At 34.2% G+C, this 20,070-nt stretch overlaps 1 protein-coding gene across 1 annotated transcript in view; it reads left to right on the forward strand.

Moving 5' to 3' along the window:
- The window catches only part of LRRK2 (leucine rich repeat kinase 2), a 146,806-nt gene that overhangs the window by 52,870 nt on the left and 73,866 nt on the right, over window positions 1-20,070 (forward strand). The window contains exons 19-25 of the mRNA XM_023182780.2: window positions 1,778-2,036; window positions 5,260-5,448; window positions 11,406-11,524; window positions 12,664-12,733; window positions 13,214-13,431; window positions 16,052-16,302; window positions 16,824-16,972. Of these exons, the coding sequence (XP_023038548.1) occupies window positions 1,778-2,036; window positions 5,260-5,448; window positions 11,406-11,524; window positions 12,664-12,733; window positions 13,214-13,431; window positions 16,052-16,302; window positions 16,824-16,972 (1,255 nt within the window). The remainder of the gene's footprint in view (window positions 1-1,777; window positions 2,037-5,259; window positions 5,449-11,405; window positions 11,525-12,663; window positions 12,734-13,213; window positions 13,432-16,051; window positions 16,303-16,823; window positions 16,973-20,070) is intronic.

A 20,070-nucleotide genomic window follows, 5' to 3' on the forward strand; every position in this document is an offset into this window, starting at 1 on the left:
TTCCTTCCTTCCTTCCTTCCTTCCTTCCTTCCTTCCTTCCTTCCTTCTTTCCTTCCTTCCTTTCTTCCTTCCATCCCTCCCTCCTTCCTTCCTTCCCTCCTTCGTCTTTCACCTCCCTTCCTCTTAATTTTGCTATGAGCCCTTAAAGAGGATTTTAGTAATTTACTACTTAAATTAAATATACGTCCTAGGTGTTGTGCTAGGCTTCAGGAATACAAGTTGAATTGCAGTAATGTACAGGCCTTTGCATTCTAGCAAGAAAACAGATAGGTGTGTATGTTTGTTTGCTCAGTGCTACATTAAATGAAATGGATGGGAGCCAGGAGGGGAAATGGTGTGTTTGACCTGAGAGGTTAGTAGCAAGGACTTCTCCGCAAGAAATTTTGAACCCAATTCTTCAAGAATGAACACCTTTTTGCTGGGTGAAGAGTAGAGGAAGGCATTTGGGGTAATAGAAATAGCACAAAAGATAATGAGGTTTGAAAAAATTACATGCTGTGTTTGGAAGAATGTCGGGAGCAGTGGCATTTTAGAAGGTTTTTAAAGAGGACTGTGACTTGGTCAGACCTCTGTAGTGCTTTGAGTATGGGTTGAAGGTAAGTGTACTTGGAGACTGGTGGGCATTTAATTGGTGCCTTCCAACCACATGAATGAACGTCCCCTCAAATCCCTTGGAAGCACTTTGATTCTAGAAAATTCAAGAATTGTCCCCAACATCTATTTTCTCTGAGTTGGTACCCTGGATCTTTGGGTCTTCTTTTCTTTCCTTTTTTAATGTTTAATTTTGGGTAATGAAAGTCGCACAGGTTTTGAAGCCAGCAGATTTGGCTTCAAATCCAAGTTTCAGTTGCTTGCCAGCTTTAAGGGACAAATTATATATAATTTCTAAATACTCATCTATAAGGTGGGAGAAATAATTGCTATGGCATAGGATTTTTTTTTTTTTTAAGATTAGAAATCACGTGTGTACAGAATTTAGCACAGTAACTGATGGATATTATTTCTATTACCTGTTATTTTTGTCTTCTAGTTGATAGCTCCTTGCTAACGTCTAGCTCCTTTCCAAAGCTCTTCCTGAGTAGGGCCAGTGTGCAGTGCTTCAGGTTGCTAAGGCTTCTCCTGGCTTGCTCAGTTGTTCTAGTTTTTATAGCACCTCGCATGCTAACCCACCCTGAGCACATGCTCTGAAAACATAACATTCAGAGGAAGGTTGAGGACTGAGAGACAAGGTATATCTTTGAGGAAATTCAGATGCTTGTCCTGAGGAGATCAGGAAAACCAGACATGAGTAATGATTGTCGTTTGCATGTGGCATTAATACATTTTACAACAGCTAAGTCCCCATTTAGTTATTCTATGCCACAAATAAAGACAGGACAGTACTATTTACTGTGCTAAGGTACTGGTTTCCCAGATATCTTATAGTGAGAAGACAGAAACTCAGAAAGTGTAAGCAATGTACATACTTGGTGGAGTCTGGATGTAAACAGAGATCTTGATGCCAAACCTATGGGACTTTGTCTCCATATAATATTGTCTCTTTCATGATAACTGACTGCCATGTGGCAGATTATTCATGCTATTCTGACAGTTATGGCATTAATATCATCTTATTTTCCCAATGTATTCAAGGATCAGTTTTGTCTTATTTTATTTTGTTTAATTCTAAATTGGAGATGTAGAGAAAAATCACATGAAGTTTGATTTGCCAGTCTCCTAAAAGGAAGAAAACTATAGATTTTTAATATACTTATTTTTTTTTTTTTTTCTTTAACAGGTATGTGAGAAAGAGAGCAGTCCCAAATTGGTGGAACTCTTATTGAATAGTGGATCTCGTGAACAAGATGTACGAAAAGCGCTGACGATAAGCATTGGGAAAGGCGACAGCCAGATTATCAGCTTGCTCTTAAGGAGGCTGGCCCTGGACGTGGCCAACAATAGCATTTGCCTCGGAGGGTTTTGTATAGGAAAAGTCGAACCTTCTTGGCTTGGTCCTTTATTTCCAGATAAGACTTCTAATTTAAGGAAACAAACAAGTAAGTAACAAGGAGAATATTTTTGACAGTTCTTATTTTTAATAGTATTTTTTTAAGTCACTAGTCTTTTAGTGGTTATTCATGTCAGTTTGAGGGACCTTAAGCCAAAAATATTGCAAAGGTTTGGATTTTTTTGGCTATGAAATACTTCAAAATGACGTATTTAAGTTCTTTATGAGATAGCAAATAGGTACTTTATAAAATTAGAGCAAAATAGCGGAAGTTTTTTGAAGAGCTACTTTTTAATATAGTCCTTTTTATATTTTTAAAGTAAGACATCCTTGTTTTTTAAAAAAGAAAATATAAAATTATAAAAAAGAAAATAAAAATAACTTATTTTTTCCCTTTTAAGTAATTAATATGGATTTTTTCCTAACTTTTTGTATGCTTACATGTACCTATGCATTCAGATGTGTATAAAAGCATACACACATATTCAGTTGGCATTTTTAACTTAGAATATACTTTATATTTCAATTGATAATGCATTTTCTTTATACGTTCAAGCTCATATGTATTTTGTACATATTATGTGTATTGATGGTAAGTTGCCATCCTCTGACACTGTTTTTGTCTTTTGAGCTCTTTCATTTGTTCATGCTAAATGTGTTTTTAGCGTGTGAGCTCCCAGCTTTTCCTATGTTAATTTAGTCCCATGCCCATCTCCTTCCCCATGATCATCATACTCCATGACTCAACACCTTTAGGACCATCTTGCAAATAACATGTTTGCTTCTCTCATTTTTATGATGCACTCAATAGCAAAACACCAGTTTTGGTCAGTCTACCAGTCTACTTTTTCCCTCACTTTCACCAAGATAACTGAGTGCTGTAGAGAAAAGTACCCATCCATGCAATTTGGTGCCTTTATACATCAAGGTTTCCAACCTCTCAGTAGGCTCCAAAAGTTCCAGTCAGGCTGAATTTTCCTCGGTTTCTCAAATACTTCATGTACCCTTACTTCCAGTCTTTTTCCATTGTTACTCTCTCTACCTAACTAAATTCTCCCTTCACCTGGCTGTGTGTTCATTCTTCCTGTCTCAGCACCATCATCAGTCTGGAAGGTCCTCTTACTCATTGACCCTATGGCACCTTATTTCTCACCTGTACTACTATTCACCATGTTATATAATTTAATTTTTCATTTTTATAATCTACTTTTTGGTAGATTGTTAGTACCATGAAGTCAATGTCAATTTTGTTCATGGTTGTAACCTTACCATTGATACGAGTGCTTTGCACATAGTAGATTATCATTTAGAATTAAACATTTAATATTGGCAAAAATAAAAATTATGTAATACATTATGTTGCTAAGCATATGTGGAAACATGCTTCATACATTGATATGAATTTAAATTGTCCTCTTTTGAGGACAATTTGGCAATATCCACTAATATTTTTTAATATACAAACATGCTTTTTTGACCTAGCAGTGTACTGTTAGGAATCTATGATACAGACATTCTCAATGTGCACAAAAAATTATGTACAAAAATGCACATTAAAACATTGTTTATAATAGCAAAGGAGTAGGGAAAAACCTAAGTATTCCCCAAAAGGAACTATTCAAGTAAATAGTGGTACATTCATGTAGTGGAATGCTTTGCAATCATTGAGGGAAAAAAAAAAAACAAACATGTAGCAAATTTAATGTCCTGATAAAGATTACATTACTCCATGGCAAAAAATAGGCACAGAACAGTGTTTTTACTATGCTAATGCTGATGGAAATGCAATTGGAATATGATAGTTACAAAAGTTTGAATATGAAATAAAACCCTCCAGAAATGGGGTCCCTGATTGTCTCTGGGGTCTTTGGAAATTACTGAGACATGGTTAGATCCCATGTTTCATTACTTAAACTAGTCTCATGCCAAAAATCTGCTTACTGTAATCTTCGCTATCTGATGGAGAGGAATTGTGGGCCCATTGGAGAAGGATGGAGGGAGATTTATCATTCACTATATTCTCTTTGCTCTGTATGAAGTTTTTACCATTGACACATCTTACCCAATTAAAAAAACACAGTAATGTCATTTGATTAATTGGAGGGTATAACCATGATTTCACTGGCAGCTGGTCTGAGTAAAGAACACTTTGGGTCATAGCTTTCAAACATTTTTCAGGTAGTATTTACCTGAGTGACATATATGTGTGTGAACTCATCCTGCTGGGCTTCGGGATAATTTCCCATATCATAACATATTACTCTGGAAAAAAAGAACTATTTGGGTATATAGGTATAGTGTAAGCCACAGTATCAATTGTCTTCTTGGGGTTTATCTTATGGGCTCACCACATATTTACAGTAGGAATAGATGTAGATACATGAGCGTACTTCACCTCTGCTACTATAATGATTGCTATTCCTACTGGCGTCAATGTCTTTTAGCTGATGAACTACACTTCACGGCGGTAATATCAAATGATCCCCCACCATGCTCTGAGCCCCAGGGTTTATTTTCCTTTTTACAGTAGGAGACCTAACCAGCATTGCATTAACCAACTCATCACTGGATATTGTACTACATGATACAGTAGTATCATGTAGTAATATTTGAAGTAATTACAGTAGTAATTTTTGAAGAAATCTTCCTCGCTGTATGTAGAACAATGAGGACTCTGTCAACTTATTCTTCATAGTAGAGCTGATATATAATGTAATGAAGTTGTGAGAAGAATGTTAATTTTGAAATTCCATCAAATTTCCCAATAGTCATAATGAATCACTCAGCAAACTTTCTAAAAATAATAACATCCTTTATTTAGTATTTTATGTGTTCTATGCATTGTGCTAAACGTTTTATATGCATGGTTTCATTTACTCTTTTCCATCACCATATGCTGTGTATGTTATCATCTTCATTTTCCAGGTGAGGCCACTGACACCCAGGGAGCTTATATAACTCACAAATGGCATTTCTATGACTTGAACACAGGCCTGTCTGGCTTCAAAGCCTAGGCCTTTCCCTGAATAAAGTTCCATAGAGATTCCATTTTGCTATCTACACCAAAGCATTGTATACATGGTTATTTTTTTAAAAAAAATATGATCTGCCACCTGCTAATTATTCAGGATCACTAGTGTAAGATGACTTTGGAAGGAAAAATAGAAATTTTCTCTAGAAGCATAGGAATACATAAGAACTTTGGTCCTATATATGTTTATTTTTGCATAATTGTTGATTTCTAAGTTCCTGGTGCATCTCTTTATTTTCAGATATAGCATCTACACTAGCAAGAATGGTGACCAGATATCAGATGAAAAGTGCCATGGAAGAAGGAGCAGCCTCAGGCAGTGATGGAAATTTTTTTGAAGATGTGCTGTCTAAATTTGATGAATGGACCTTTATTCCTGACTCTTCTATGGACAGTGTCTTCGCTCAAAGTGATGATCTAGATAGTGAAGGTATTTATTATAAAAATAAATCCCTTTATGTTTTATATTTACACACTGACATTGAACAATAGGACCCGAGACAAAAACCTGACTTAAATCATTTGGAAAAACTTAAGTAGAAATGTGTTTATTATCACAAACAGTTAGGTTTACTAATTTTGGTCAAAGTGATGTTTCAAGGAGGTGTGTCTCTGTGCTTCTAAATGTTATTCTTACTAATTGGTTAATGGTTAATATTCCAGGAAATAAACTCTGACTAGACTGGAACGAGATTCCACACTCTGACACTGACTAAATCCTTTTGTGGCTTGTGTAAGCTCCTTAACTTTGTTAAAGGTAGTAATGTTAATAAGATGTTTGGTAAAAATGGAGTGAGGAGTTTTTTTGTTAATATAGTATGACTGAAAACATTGAGTGATAGAATAAGGATATTTGAGAGGGCAAAAAATGAGAGTTGTTCCAAGATATTGTGTCTCAAGTCAAACCATTTTTAAAAATCAAGTGTAGTGATTTATATACATATATAATAAAATGCATTCACTTTAAGTATATATTTTCATGTGCTTTGAAAATTAACATATTCATGTAGTCATCATCACTATTAAGTTATGCAATATTTTCATCCTCCAAAAAAGTTTCTTCATGCCTCTTCACTGAAAACATCCCCTTCCCCTGCCCCTTAGCAATCATTTGCTTCCTGACACTGTAGATTAATGTTTTCTCTAGTTTTATGTACATAGAATCATACAGTAAGTACTCTTTTGTGTCTCTTTTCCAAAGTGGTTGTACTATGTTCTACCCCCACCGGCGATACATGAGCATTCTGGTTGCTCTACATCCTTGTCTGTACTTGGTATTTTCAAGTTAATTTTAGCTCTTCTAGTGGAGATTTAATTCATTTGGATGTAATTTTCATTTCCCTAATGACTAATTACATAGAGGACATTTTCATGTTCTTACTGGCCATTCTTATTTTTGTGTGAAGTGTTGAGGTATTTTGCTTTTAATTGGGTTGTCTTATGATTACATAAAAGTTCTTTGTATATTCTAGATAGAAGTTGTGACAGGTGTATATATTGCATATATTTTTTTCCCAGTCATAGCTTGTCTTCTCACTTTACTAATTCTATTACTTTCAAAAAACAGAAGTTTTAAATTTTGGTGAAATGCAGTTTTCCAGTTTTTTTCTTTTATGGTTTGTCCTTTTTCTATCCCACTTAAGAAACCTTTTTTTAGCCTAAATTTGTGAATATTTTCTCCTGTATTTTCTCTTAGAAGTGTTAAAATCTCAGCTTTAACATTTAGGTCTAAAACATTTTAAGCTGATTTTTGTGTGTGATGTGTCAATGAAGGGTTGACACTTATTTCTTTCTGTGTGGATATCCAGTTGTTCCAACATTACTTGTTGAAAATACTATATAATTCCTCATTGAATTAATGGAAACTTTGTTCTCTTTAATTGACCATTTAGGTATGGTTCTATTTTAACATTAGTTATTCTGTGCCACTGATTTATACTTTATTCTTATGCCGAAACCACACTGTCTTGATTACTCTAGCTTAATAGCAGGTCTTGAAATCAGGTAGTCCAAGTCCTCTGGTGTTCTTTTAAAAAAATTGTTCTTATTAATCTAGATTCTTTGCATTTCCATATAAATTTTGAATCAACTAACTTTATGCTGGGATTTTTATTGTAATTAAGTCCATATTTAGATTTTATATAGAATTAATTTATAAATTAAATCATATTACTTGTAATGTTAATATAATCTATACCATATAATTAATACATAAATAATTTCTATATATTATATCTGTAAATCAATTTGAGGGAACTAATATATTAATAACGGGTCTTTTGACCTATTAATGTGATATATAGTTCAATTAGTCATTTAAAATTTCTAACAGTGTGTTGTATTGGATGTTTTCTGATGCTATTATAGATGGTATTGTATTTGAATTCTAATTTCCAGGAGTTCACTGCTGATATATAGAAATACAATTCATTTATTAGTACGTGAATTTTTTATCCTGTAAACTTGCTAAGCTCACTTATGAGTTTTCCAGTACCTTATTATAGATTCCACAGGATTTTCTTTGTTCGTAATTATACCACTTAGTAATAAAGACAGATTTGCTTTTTCTTTTCTAATATTTATGTCTCCTTTTTTTTTCTTGTCATATTGCACTGGCTAGGACCTCTAGTACTATGTTGAATAGAATTGGTCAGACTGGGCACCATTCCCTGGTTTCCAAACTTAGAGGAAAAACATTCAGTCTCTAATCACTAATTAGGACATTGTCATTTTTCATAGATGCCCTTCATCAAATTGAAGAAGCTTCTTCCTAGTCATTTTTGGAGAACCTTTTTTTTTTTAATCATTAATAAGTGTTGAAAAATGCTGTTCAGCATCTGCTGAGGTATTCATATTTTTCACCTATATTTTGTTAATATGGTCAAATACACCAACTGATTTTCTAATGTTAAACCAACTTGCATTCCTGGAGTAAATCTCACTTGGTTATGGTACATTATCTTTTTTATATAGTATTACATTTTATTTTCTAAAATTTTGTTAAGAATTTTGCATCTGGCTGGGCATGGTGACTCACACCTGTAATCCCAGCACTTTGGGAGGCCGAGGTGGGCAGATCATGAGGTCAGGAGATCGAGACCATCCTGGCTAACAGTGAAACCCCATCTCTACTAAAAATACAAAAAATTAGCTGGGTGTGGTGGCGGGCACCTGTAGACGCAGCTACTCTGGAGGCTGAGTCAGGAGAATGGCGTGAACCTGGAAGTGGAGCTTGCAGTGAGCCAAAGTCATGCTACTGCACTACAGCCTGGGCCACAGTGCGAGACTCCGTCTCAAAAAAAAAAAAAAAGAAAAAGAAAAAAAAAAAGAAGAATTTTGCATCTGTGAGAGATATTAGTCTGTAGTTTTATACTTCCTTGTAATTATGGGAGTAATGCTGGCCTCTTGAAATGAATTGGGAAGTGTTTCCCATTCCACAATTTTCTGGAAGAGTTTGTGTAAAGGTGTTTTCTTCTTAAATGTATGATAGACTTCACCAGCAAAGGCCATCTAGGTTTTAAATTTTTGGGGGGAGGAGATTTAAACTTATGAATTTAATAACTTTGATAGATGTATGATTATTTTAGTTTTCTTTTACTTCTTAAGTCAGTTTTAGTAATTTGTAACTTTAAAGGAATATGTCCATTTCATATAAGTTGCCAAATTTATTTGTTTAATGTTACTTATAGTAATTATTTAATTATCCTGTTAGTGATTTAATTATCCTGTTAATAATCTCTTCAAAGAATCAGATTTTTGTTTTATTGATTTTCTCTATTGTTTGTGTTACTTTCTCACTGACTTTTGTTCTTATCTTTATTGTTCCCTTTCCTTACTTATTTTCATTTTAATTGACTTTTTTTAATAGATTCTTAATTTGGAAACTTAGAACTCTGGTTTTTAGAACCTTCTTATTTTGTAACAGAAACATTTATTTAAGGCTATATATGTCCTTATAAATATCACTTTCACTGCATCCCAGTATTTTGATGTGTCATCTTTCCATTCATTTAAAAAATTTTAATTTCCTTTGTGACTTCTTTGATTCATGAGTTATTTAGAAGGCTGTCGTTTATTTTCCAAATATTTGGAGATTTTTCTGGATAACTTTTTGGTTATTGGTTTCAATTTAATTTTGTTGTGGTCAGACAACCTACTCTGATGATTTCTATCCTTTTATATTTATTGAAACAATGCTTTATGGATTATCATATGATCTGTCTTGGTGGTGTGCCATGTGCAACTGAAAAGAAAGTATATTCATCTGTTTTTGGGTCAAATCAATAGGCCAAATTGTTTGGTAAAATTTCTTAAGTTTTCTGTGACTTTACTGATTTTTCTTTCTATTTATTGTAGTTGAAAGAGAACTATTGAAGTTGTAATTGAGGATTTGTTGGTCGTCTTTTCAGTTTTATCTGTTTATGCTTTGTATATTTTGAAGCTCTGCTGTTTGTTGTGCAAACTTTAAGGATTATATATAAAAAATATTTTTTTAAGTGAAGTAACCACTTTATGTTAATCTAAGTTTGCAGTTATTATCATTTTCTTCCTCTGGAAGAATTCCCTTTTACATTTCTAGTGCAGATCTTCCAGAAACCCATATGCAGATTACTGGAGCTCTTTTTCTGTAACTGCCCCAGAACTCCCAGCTATTGTAGTCTCCATAAATGTTGATGTCTATCTCCTCATCTCAGGAAAGCCATGAGACTGTTTCAATTTCTTCTTATGTGTATGCCCCTTAATTTGTCTGCAAGCAGAAAACCAGAGTGATCATAGGGCTCACATAATTTGTTTCCCTCCTTTCAGGTATTACGTAGTCCTATGCTGTCGCCCAGTGTCTATATCCAGTCATTTAATATATTTGTCCAGTTTTCTTGTTGTTTATGCGAGTAGGTTAAGTTCATTCACACTTGTTGCTCTATCATGCCTGAAAGAACTCTCTTCAAGTATTTTTAAAGAAAACATTAGAAATTTTAACATAAACTCATCCTTTTTTATGGCTGCATAGTATTCCAGTTCTCACTCATAGGTGAGAACTGAACAATGAGTTCAATTGGACTCGGGAAGGGGAACATCACACACTGGGGCCTATCATAGGGAGGGGGGAGTGGGGAGGGATTGCACTGGGGAGTTATACCTGATATAAATGATGAATTGATGGGTGCTGACGAGTTGATGGGTGCAGCACACCAACATGGCACAGGTATACATATGTAACAAACCTGCATGTTATGCACATGTACCCTAGAACTTAAAGTATAATAAAAAAAACAAAAAAAAAGAAATTTTAACATAAAATAATTATAAAATGCATTATGCTGCTTGTACAAATAATGTGGTAATAGACATTTCACAAACATATAAAGTGGGATAATTATGATAATTTAATAATCTTTATAATTATGTAATTGTTACTAAATTATAAATTCTATTTTATTAAAATTCTTAAGCATTAAAATAATGTAAATTATAGAATTAATTAAACTTCAGTAATGAACGAGGTGGGAACTGTTTATACCAGGATTTATACTGAATATTATAAAGGGGATATTTGGATATACAGATTTTATAATTTGGTTTTGAAGTAAAATGAATTCTTTGTTTTTCTAAGATAAAGAGTAGGGGAATTTAAAATCATAATTTTCACAAATGCATTCACATTATTTATCTTTAATATGATTTATTTATTGATTTTTTTTGTAAATTTATTACTTTGAAAGTACTGCCTTTTCCTTATTTTATAAAATAATTATTGCCAGCCAAATTTATTGTGTTTATTTTAATACCATTCCATAAAAGAAACCATGAAACATGAAATTCAGATAGGAATATATTCAAAATTGCTGTTAAATAACTTGTGTGATTACAACATTTAAAACAAGATTTGAAAAATTTATAAGAAAAATTCAGGGAGTTAATCCTCTCTTTCCTGTGCTGCTGGTTCCTATTCCAGTGGTCTCTATAAAAACTTCAGAGAAACAGAAAGCAGTGACATCGATCGGATTGCATACAAACTTTCTGCACACACACATATTTGTTATAGCTTATGTAACCATTGATTGATTTGGCTTTTTCCTGCTGGACTATGAGCTCCTCTGCGGGATAGATTTATTTTTTTCCTGCATATCATTATCCAGTGCTTACCCAGTGTCTAGTCTGTAACAGCCATTCCATAAATATTTATGAGTGAAGAAAAATGTTGTTGAATTTTTAAAGTGAAAAACCAACATGGCTTATCATTTCTCTTTTAAAGATTTTACAAAGGAAATGGACTGTGAAATTTCCATTAATAAAAATAGGTTTAATCTTCCATGACTGAACAAGGATCTTATGATTGAGTAAGCTTTTCATACTTGCTTTCATGTTATTTTATCATTTTCAAAATAGGAAGCGAAGGCTCATTTCTTGTGAAAAAGAAATCAAATTCAATTAGTGTAGGAGAATTTTACCGAGATGCCGTATTACAGCGTTGCTCACCAAATTTGCAAAGGCATTCCAGTTCCTTGGTAAGTTGAATTGTGATTATGTTGTGTTTTGCTACTGACATTCTCTTGATAACTAAAATTTATGCCAAAGCTAGGAACAATTGGTAGGGATTTCACTGATGTATGAAAACTATAATTTTGAGATGTTTTATATATGTATATATATGAAAACACAGTAGATGTAAATTATGCTAAATTCACATTTGTAGCCTTTTGAGTATGCAGGGTATGAATTTGTTTGGGGCATATATATGTATACTTACAGTACACTTCAACATGGTTTTCTTCTTCTTTCTTTTCAGAACTTCATGTCTGAAAAGAGCCCAGGCTAGACCTGTACCTAATGGTGTGGGTTGGTCCCATGAACACTTTAGCTAGAAATCTTATAGTGATTTCTAAGAAACCAGACAGAAGTCTGAAGGATACTGAACAAGATGGAGTAGCATAATATAATTCATTGCTCATCTTTATCTATATCTATATATCTATATCTATATATCTATATCTATATCTATAGGTGTATTGAAAGTTATTTAATTTTTTAGACACCGTTATTATTATTTCAACCTCCTGTCTGTTTTGGAACTATGGAAGGACTATTGCATATTTGCATGAGGAGTTTGATCATTCTAGTTGAGGAAATTGGGAGCCACCTTATTCTCAGGTTCACTTTGAAAGATCTATTCTAACCTATGCTCTAATTTTGATTATAGCTGAGTACTAAAAATATCAGTGTTGTTTTATGTTAATTCTAGACCTCAAGATGGGTGAAATGAATGACTATAGTTGAATTGGTCAAATTAGCTCTCAGCTTTATATATGCTCTTTCGAATTTATATATAAATTTAGTTATAAAAAGTAGTTTGGTTAATGAGAGAAATTAGATGGATACAGCTTTTTGACTCAACCTTTCTGTTTTTCAGTTTCCTTATATTTAAAACAAAAGAGAAAGAGTAGATACTAAGGTCATTTGAGCACAAAACTGAATTGTTTTCTTTTATCTTCACAATTGGGTTCTTAGTTTTTACTTGCCTATTTTTTCCCATAATTATAAAAACTATTTAACCCTATTAAAATTTCATGGTTTTTTCCTTATAAAAATGTCCTCTTGTCCAACAAATGACGGCAATTTTATTATAAATATCATTATTTTTTAATAGGGGCCCATTTTGGATCATGAAGATTTACTGAGGAGAAAAAGAAAAATATTATCTTCAGATGATTCACTCAGTACGTATTTGGATGTAATCATAAGTAAATAGATACTTTGGGCAGAATACAGTGTTTGGTTGAATTTCCTCCAATTATTCAAATATTCTTGGGGCCAGTTTCATCTTACATAATTTCCCATAAGCTATAGAAAAATGAAGTATACATTTAAAATTTACTTTTCTTGAATATTATAGAACACATTAGTCTTTATTTTTACAAGTTTTCTGAAATGTAAATAACACCTCCCACCAGTGCCACTCTTCATCCTCTCTTCCAGTTTTCTTTTTTTTTTTCCACACCATTTATACCACCTGATTAAGCGCTTTTAATCTACTGTTCATCTCTGCCACTGGAATATAAACTCCATAGTTTGGTTTTCTACTGAATCTTCAGTGTCCTGGAGAAAGCCTGATTGCTAGGAGGTGCTCAGTAAACTTTCACTACATGAATTTAAATTATTTGCTTATATTTCCATTGTCTGTTTGTTTTTGACAAAAGGGTCATCAAAACTTCAATCCCATATGAGGCATTCAGACAGCATTTCTTCTCTGGTTTCTGAGAGAGAGTATATTACATCACTAGACCTTTCAGCAAATGAACTAAGAGATATTGATGCCCTAAGCCAGAAATGCTGTATAAGTGGTCATTTGGAGCATCTTGAAAAGCTGGAGCTTCACCAGAATGCACTCACGAGCTTTCCACAACAGCTATGTGAAGTAAATTTAATTTATCCTCGTAACTTTTAAGACGTTTGAAGAGCTTTTGTATTTATATCTAGTTTGCCTGATTAAGTCTTTTAAAAGAACATTCTGCTTATGTGTCACTGGGTGATATGTCCCCCGTTCTTCTGGTTTTTGCACACATATCTTAGTCTGTGTGATGTTCAGGAGCATCTTTGAGGGCAGGCAGTGGAAACAGATCTGATTAGAAAGGAATTCTAGGTTTTGTACGGAGTACATGTTAAAGTCTATCAAGTGTATATTGATTAAACTTTAATCATTTAATTCAAGTAAGACAACGTCAACTATTTAAATTAGATTAGGTAAACTAGAATTAGACCTGGTTTGGTAGTACTGGCTCTGACTCAGCTACCAACTGTGTGACAATACGAACAGGTCACTCCTCCTGCTCTAATCCTTCATTTTCTCATCTGTAAAATAGAGATTCAACTAAATGATTGTTGTGGCTATTTTTTTTTTCCAGTTTAAAATGATGTGTAACTTAAAAGATTTTTTTTTTTTTTGGTCAAAGTTCCTGTCTTATAAGAATTAAAGTATAATATAGTTTGTTGATAGAATAGCTCTCTGAAAATTGACGTTGCTCAGCATTTGTGTGTACTACAGATCAAAATAGTTTTGAAAGCCAAAGAAGATATCATAAAAATTAAAATTATTTTAATGCAAATGTTTAAATTGTTAAATAAAATTCTCAAGGCTGGGCATGGTGACTCATGCCTATAATCCCAGCACTTTGGAGGCTGAGGCAGGCGTATTGTCTGAGTTCAAGAGTTCAAGACCAGCGTAAACAACAGCAAAATCTTGTCTCTACCAAAAATACAAAAAATTAGCCATGCGTGGGTGGGGTGCACCTGTGGTCCCAGCTACTGGATGCTGAGGTAGGAGAATCACCTGATCCTGGGAGGCAGAGGTTGCAGTGAGCCAAGATTGCACCACTGTACTCCAGCCTGGGCAACAGAGTGAGACCCTATCTCAAAAAAAAAAAAAAAAAAAAAAAAAGTCTTGTTGCAAATGCATTTCCCCCTTTTTAAGCCTAAAAAATTATAATTTTGAGATGTTTTAAAGGCAACATTACATAAATTTTAAGTATATTTAAGGGGTGTTTTTTTCTGTAAAGTTTTTATATCTGGAGACAGAGAGAAGAAAGAAAGGTGACCCACTCCTTCAGCCATGCTGTAATGTCTAAAATGTGTCTTTCTCTCTTCACCTCTTTGCCTTGCTAAATACTTCAAGTCACCCAGGGCTCAATTTAAATGTCACTTCATCACTCTCTGCTTCTCTTCCTTTTTCCTTCTACCCTCCAGCCAACCTGGCCACCTAACCTCCATTTCCATAACACCTGATGCTTTCCCTCTAATTCTCATTCGGTCATCCAATTTGATTTAAAGTACCTTTGCCCTCACTAAACTGTGAACTCCTTGAGGACAGGACTTGTTTCAGGCTTGTTTCTGTCTATTCCCAGTGCCTAGTGAGACCTGACATATGGTAGAAGTTTAGTAGATACTTACTGAATTGATTTGTGGCAGAATTAATGCCTGAAACTTGGTAATACTTCAATTAATATTTGTTAAATGAGCAAGTGAAATAATTCTGGGATTTAGTCTAGTTAAAACAAAGAGAATTGAAAGAGATGGTGATAAGGTGAGACATGCCGGCATTCAATGACTGGACAAGCTCAGAACCTTCTCTTAGGGAAATTTCAAAATGACACCATTAGATGGTACTTTGTTTGTTTGTTTGTTATTGTCAAAGAGTCTCAACTATGTTCCTTTTTATAAGAAAATTTCCTGATTAAACCCTGGGAATAATTTTAAAGTCTTTACTTTGGAATAAGTTAATAAGGGTCTGAAACAAAGGCAGGAATTTTGAAACAACTTCTGGGACAAAGAGTCATTAATAAGCCTCTATAATCATATCAAAGTCTAGAATTTCTTGTATGGATAAATATACTGATATATAAAGAAGAGCATAGAGAAGTGACTGTTTTTGGCATTTGAGCTCTTTGAGAGTATTACATACCAAAGTTGTAAAAAATCGACGTAATATGTAAGTAGGGGTTTGCTGTTATCATTATAAAATTATAAACTGCTTAAAAATGGAAAGTAGAAATTTGAAACAAAAAGTTTCATAAAAAAGAGGAGGTTCTAAAATGAAACACATATTGTATGTAACTATTTTTATGGTTAAATCTTATATGTATCAAAATATGTAACAATTTCTGACAGCATTTAAAACATATTCCCAGGATTATGTTGTGCTTTTTCTTAAATCATTAATTCAAATATTTGTTGAGGCCTATTCTGCTTCCATTTTGCTCTTTCTGGAAATAATTTACAAAAAAGCTGAAGGAAGCTTTCAACTCTATTTTCATGAACCTGCTTTTTACAGTCTACCGTTGTAATTTTGCTGGTTTTACCCATGCTATAAGCAGAGATGATTGGGCTAATCAGTATACTGAAATTCTGTTGTGGATTGTGTTTTCAACTTTTTGAAAATTCTTAATGGTTCTAGTTACCAGAGGTGTGTAAGGCAGAAATATTATCTAGACTTAAGTTCCTCAGATGGTTCACTTTAGAATTTTAAACTCTTGTCTTTTCAGACTCTGAAGAGTTTGACACATTTGGACTTGCACAGTAATAAATTTACATCATTTCCTTCTTACTTGTTGAAAATGAGTTGTGTTGCTAACCTTGATGTCTCTCGAAATGACATTGGACCCTCAGTGGTTTTAGATCCTGCAGTGAAATGTTCAACTCTGAAACAGTTTAACCTGTCATATAACCAGCTGTCTTCTGTTCCTGAGAACCTTGCTGATGTGGTAGAGAAACTGGAGCAGCTCATTTTAGAAGGGTAAGAAAGAGCTCATAAAAATAAAAGGACTGCCTAAATATGCTGATGTTAACAAAATACGCTGACATTTGTATAGTCATGAGTTTTGACAACATGGTGAAACTCCATCTCTACTAAAAATACAAAAATTATCCGGGGTTGGTGGTGCGCACCTGTAATCCCAGCTACTCAGAGGCTGAGGCATGAGAATCGCTTGAACCCAGGAGGCGGAGGTCGCAGTGAGCCAAGATCGCGCCATTGCGCTCCAGCCTGGGTGACAGAGGCGAGACTCTGTCTCAAAAAAATATATATATATATATAATATATATATTTATTATAATGTATAAGTATTATTATATATAATAAAAAACTGAGACAATGAATATTACAGCTACTATCAATGACTTATATTTTCACAACTAATTTTTAAATTAATGAATCCTCTTCGATGCTATTCTTTGAAAGCAAATTGTTTTTGGTATTTTTTCTTTAAAGCATAGGAATTTATGCAATTTAATCATTATCTTGTCTCTTGTGACTAGAAATAAAATATCAGGGATATGCTCCCCCTTGAGACTGAAGGAACTGAAGATTTTAAACCTTAGTAAAAACCACATTTCATCCCTATCAGAGAACTTTCTTGAAGCTTGTCCTAAAGTGGAGAGTTTCAATGCCAGAATGAATTTTCTTGGTAAGTGTTCTGTGTGGGTCTCCTCCTTACCAGGCCCTCTAAGTTGTACAAGATGAGTCACATATGGACCCTTTAGGTGGGGATTTGAAGGTGGCATTTCAGTCTAAATATTATGCTGGATTTAAAAAATAAAGTTAGCAGGTTGGCAATAAAAGAAAATGCTATCAAACTATGAAAATAAATGAAAGAAATGTAAATGCATATTGCTCAGTGAAAGAAGTCAATCTGAAAAGGCTACATACTAATCGTTCCCAACTATAAGACATTCTGGAAGAGATAAAATTATGAGGACATTAAAAAGATCAATGATTGTTGGGTTAGGGGAGGGAGAGATGAATAGGTAAAGCACAGAGGATTTTTAGGGCAGTGAAACTGTTTTGTATACTGCGGTGGGGGATATGTGCCGTTGTACACTTGTCAAAACTCATAGAATGTACAGTACAAAGAATGAACCCTGATGTAAACTATGGACTTTGAGTGATAATGATGTGTCAAATATTGGCTCATCAATTGAAACAACTGTGCCAAACTAATGCAAATTGTTAATAATAGGGGAAAATATATGTGGGGTGGTGGTGGTGAGAGAAGCGATATATTGAAAGTCTTTGGACTCTCTGCTCAATTTTTCTGTGTATCTAAAACTGCTCTAAAAATAGTCTATAATTTAAAAAAAGTTATCACATTTTTATTGTCAGAGGTTAAAATGATAGTTACTTGGCCTACTGTGTAGTACACTGTGGTTCCTTTTAGTTTTCAACTAAACATGCACATGGCTGCCTGAGCTGGGTAAGGCATCCTTATACTGAAATACTGTTTTTCATACTGAAGTTTCTTCAGCAATTTTTTTGTGTGATAAATATGATTACTCTTATTGCTGTTGTTAGAAACAAAATTAATCATTTAATAGTTTTCAATTTAGTGAAGTTAATGTATATTCAATCAGCTCTTGTGCTTTGCAAGACATTACAATAATGCAAATTGTTATCATCACTTTTATTAAAAGTTGTAGAATCCCCTGCATTCTCTTAGCTTATGAAATAATAGAGGAAATTATGTTCATTTGTATCCTAAATGAACATTTTAATATTAAGGAACAAAATACTTTTATGATAATAAACAGGAATTCCCCATATTTTATCTTCCTTCATAGAGAATACTCACTTCTTGCCACCCATGTGATTATTCTATACCTGACTCAGTAAAATAATTTTTAATTCTATTTAATAGCAGAATATGGCTTGACTGCTTATTAATGGTATTTTAATTTGTCAAAGCTTTCAGAAACTGATAATGATCAAAACCATCTTAATTTGGATAGTATTTTCCTCCTTTGTCCCTCCCTCCCTTCCTCCTACTCTCTTGAATATTGGCCACATTCTAACTATGATCCTGAAACTGGAGATAGAGTGATTCACTCACTCACTAGTAAGCAAAGCAAACTCGGTCTCTGTCCTTAAGGAACTTGTGATTACGTTCAGAGGACAGACAAACATTAAGTAATGATGGCACAAATAAATGTAATTTTATATTGTGGTACCTTCTGTGGAAAAGTTTCAGAATGCTCTGTGGTACCTCAGGGGAATCTGATTCAGACTGTGGAGTCAGGGAAGCATTTCTGTTCCTGTGACATTTAAGTTGGGTCTGGAAAGAGGAGCATCCAAAATGACCCTGAAGCTTGTGTATGGTTAGTGTGTCATCTCAGCTGAATCTCACAATGATCCTAATGGTCGTTGTACCTAGGACAGGTATGACCTCTGCCCAGTTGAGGAAATCAGAGCAGTGAGACTTTTTTTTGTGTGATGTTTGCAGGTGCATGTAATTGATTATCTTGTGAAAGTTTGAATGGACCCCAGTTCAAAATCTGTTTGCTTTGCACTACACAAGCTTAATAGTTTGAGAAGTGGTCTTACGTTTGAGAAGATGCCCCACGGAGGTGACATCTGAGCAGGACCACTAACCATTAAAAAATAATCCCATGTAAATGGTGAAACCTTGTCTCTACTAAAAACACAAAAATTTTTAGTTTTTTTTAGTAGGCGTGGTGGCATGTGACTGTAATCCCAGCTACTCAAGAGGCTGAGGCAGGAGAATCGCTTGAACCAGGGAGTCGGAAGTTGCAGTGAGTGGAGATCATGCCACTGCACTCCAGCCTGGCGACAGAGCAAGACTCCGTAAAAAAAAATAGTAATAATAAATAAATCCCATGTAAAATATCGTTTTAGTTCTGTGGCCTTATGAATGTTTTTCCATACAACATATGAAACTCAAGAATCTGAAGTCTTAAGTGGAGAATCATTTCTACTCATTTATTTTGCCAATAGGTGAGGTATAATATGTATCATTCTGCTTCTCAGGAAAACAGCTTCTAGGAGTGTCCTGGAACATTTTGACCCTTGAAGATTGTCTAGATAAATCATAACCCGTATTTTTTTTTTTTTTTATTATACTTTAAGTTCTAGGGTACATGTGCATAACGTGCAGGTTACATATGTATACATGTGCCATGTTGGTGTGCTGCACCCATCAACTCGTCAGCACCCAATAACCCGTATTTTTTAACCTTGAAAATGCTAATAACTAATTCCTCAAGCCATTTTCACAGAACCGTAGATTTGTAGATATTTCATGTATCTCAGTGTTCACCTGATCTAGCTGCACTCTTTTACAGATAAGAAAACAGGCTGTGTGATTTTCTATTTCCCAAATTGTGTTTCACAGAATTTTATTCCTTGGAGGTACCTCATACTGCATTTCTTTCTTAAGAATTCACAAAATAGGCCGGGCGCAGTGACTCACGCCTGTAATCCTAGCACTTTGGGAGGCCGAGACGGGCAGTTCACGAGGTCAGAAGATCGAGACCATCATGGCTAACATGGTGAAAACCCATCTCTACTAAAAATACAAAAAATTAGCTGGACATGGTGGCCTGCACCTGTAATCCCAGCTACTCAGGATGCTGAGGCAGGTGAATCTCTTGAACCTGGGAGGCGGAGATTGCATTGAGCTGAGATCGTGCCACTGCACTCCAGCCTGGGCAACAGAGAGAGACTCTGTCTCAAATAATAATAATAATAATAATAATAATAATAATAATAATA

The sequence above is a fragment of the Piliocolobus tephrosceles genome, chromosome 10 (genome assembly GCF_002776525.5).
Source record: "Piliocolobus tephrosceles isolate RC106 chromosome 10, ASM277652v3, whole genome shotgun sequence".
Classification (NCBI taxonomy): Eukaryota; Metazoa; Chordata; class Mammalia; order Primates; family Cercopithecidae; genus Piliocolobus; species Piliocolobus tephrosceles.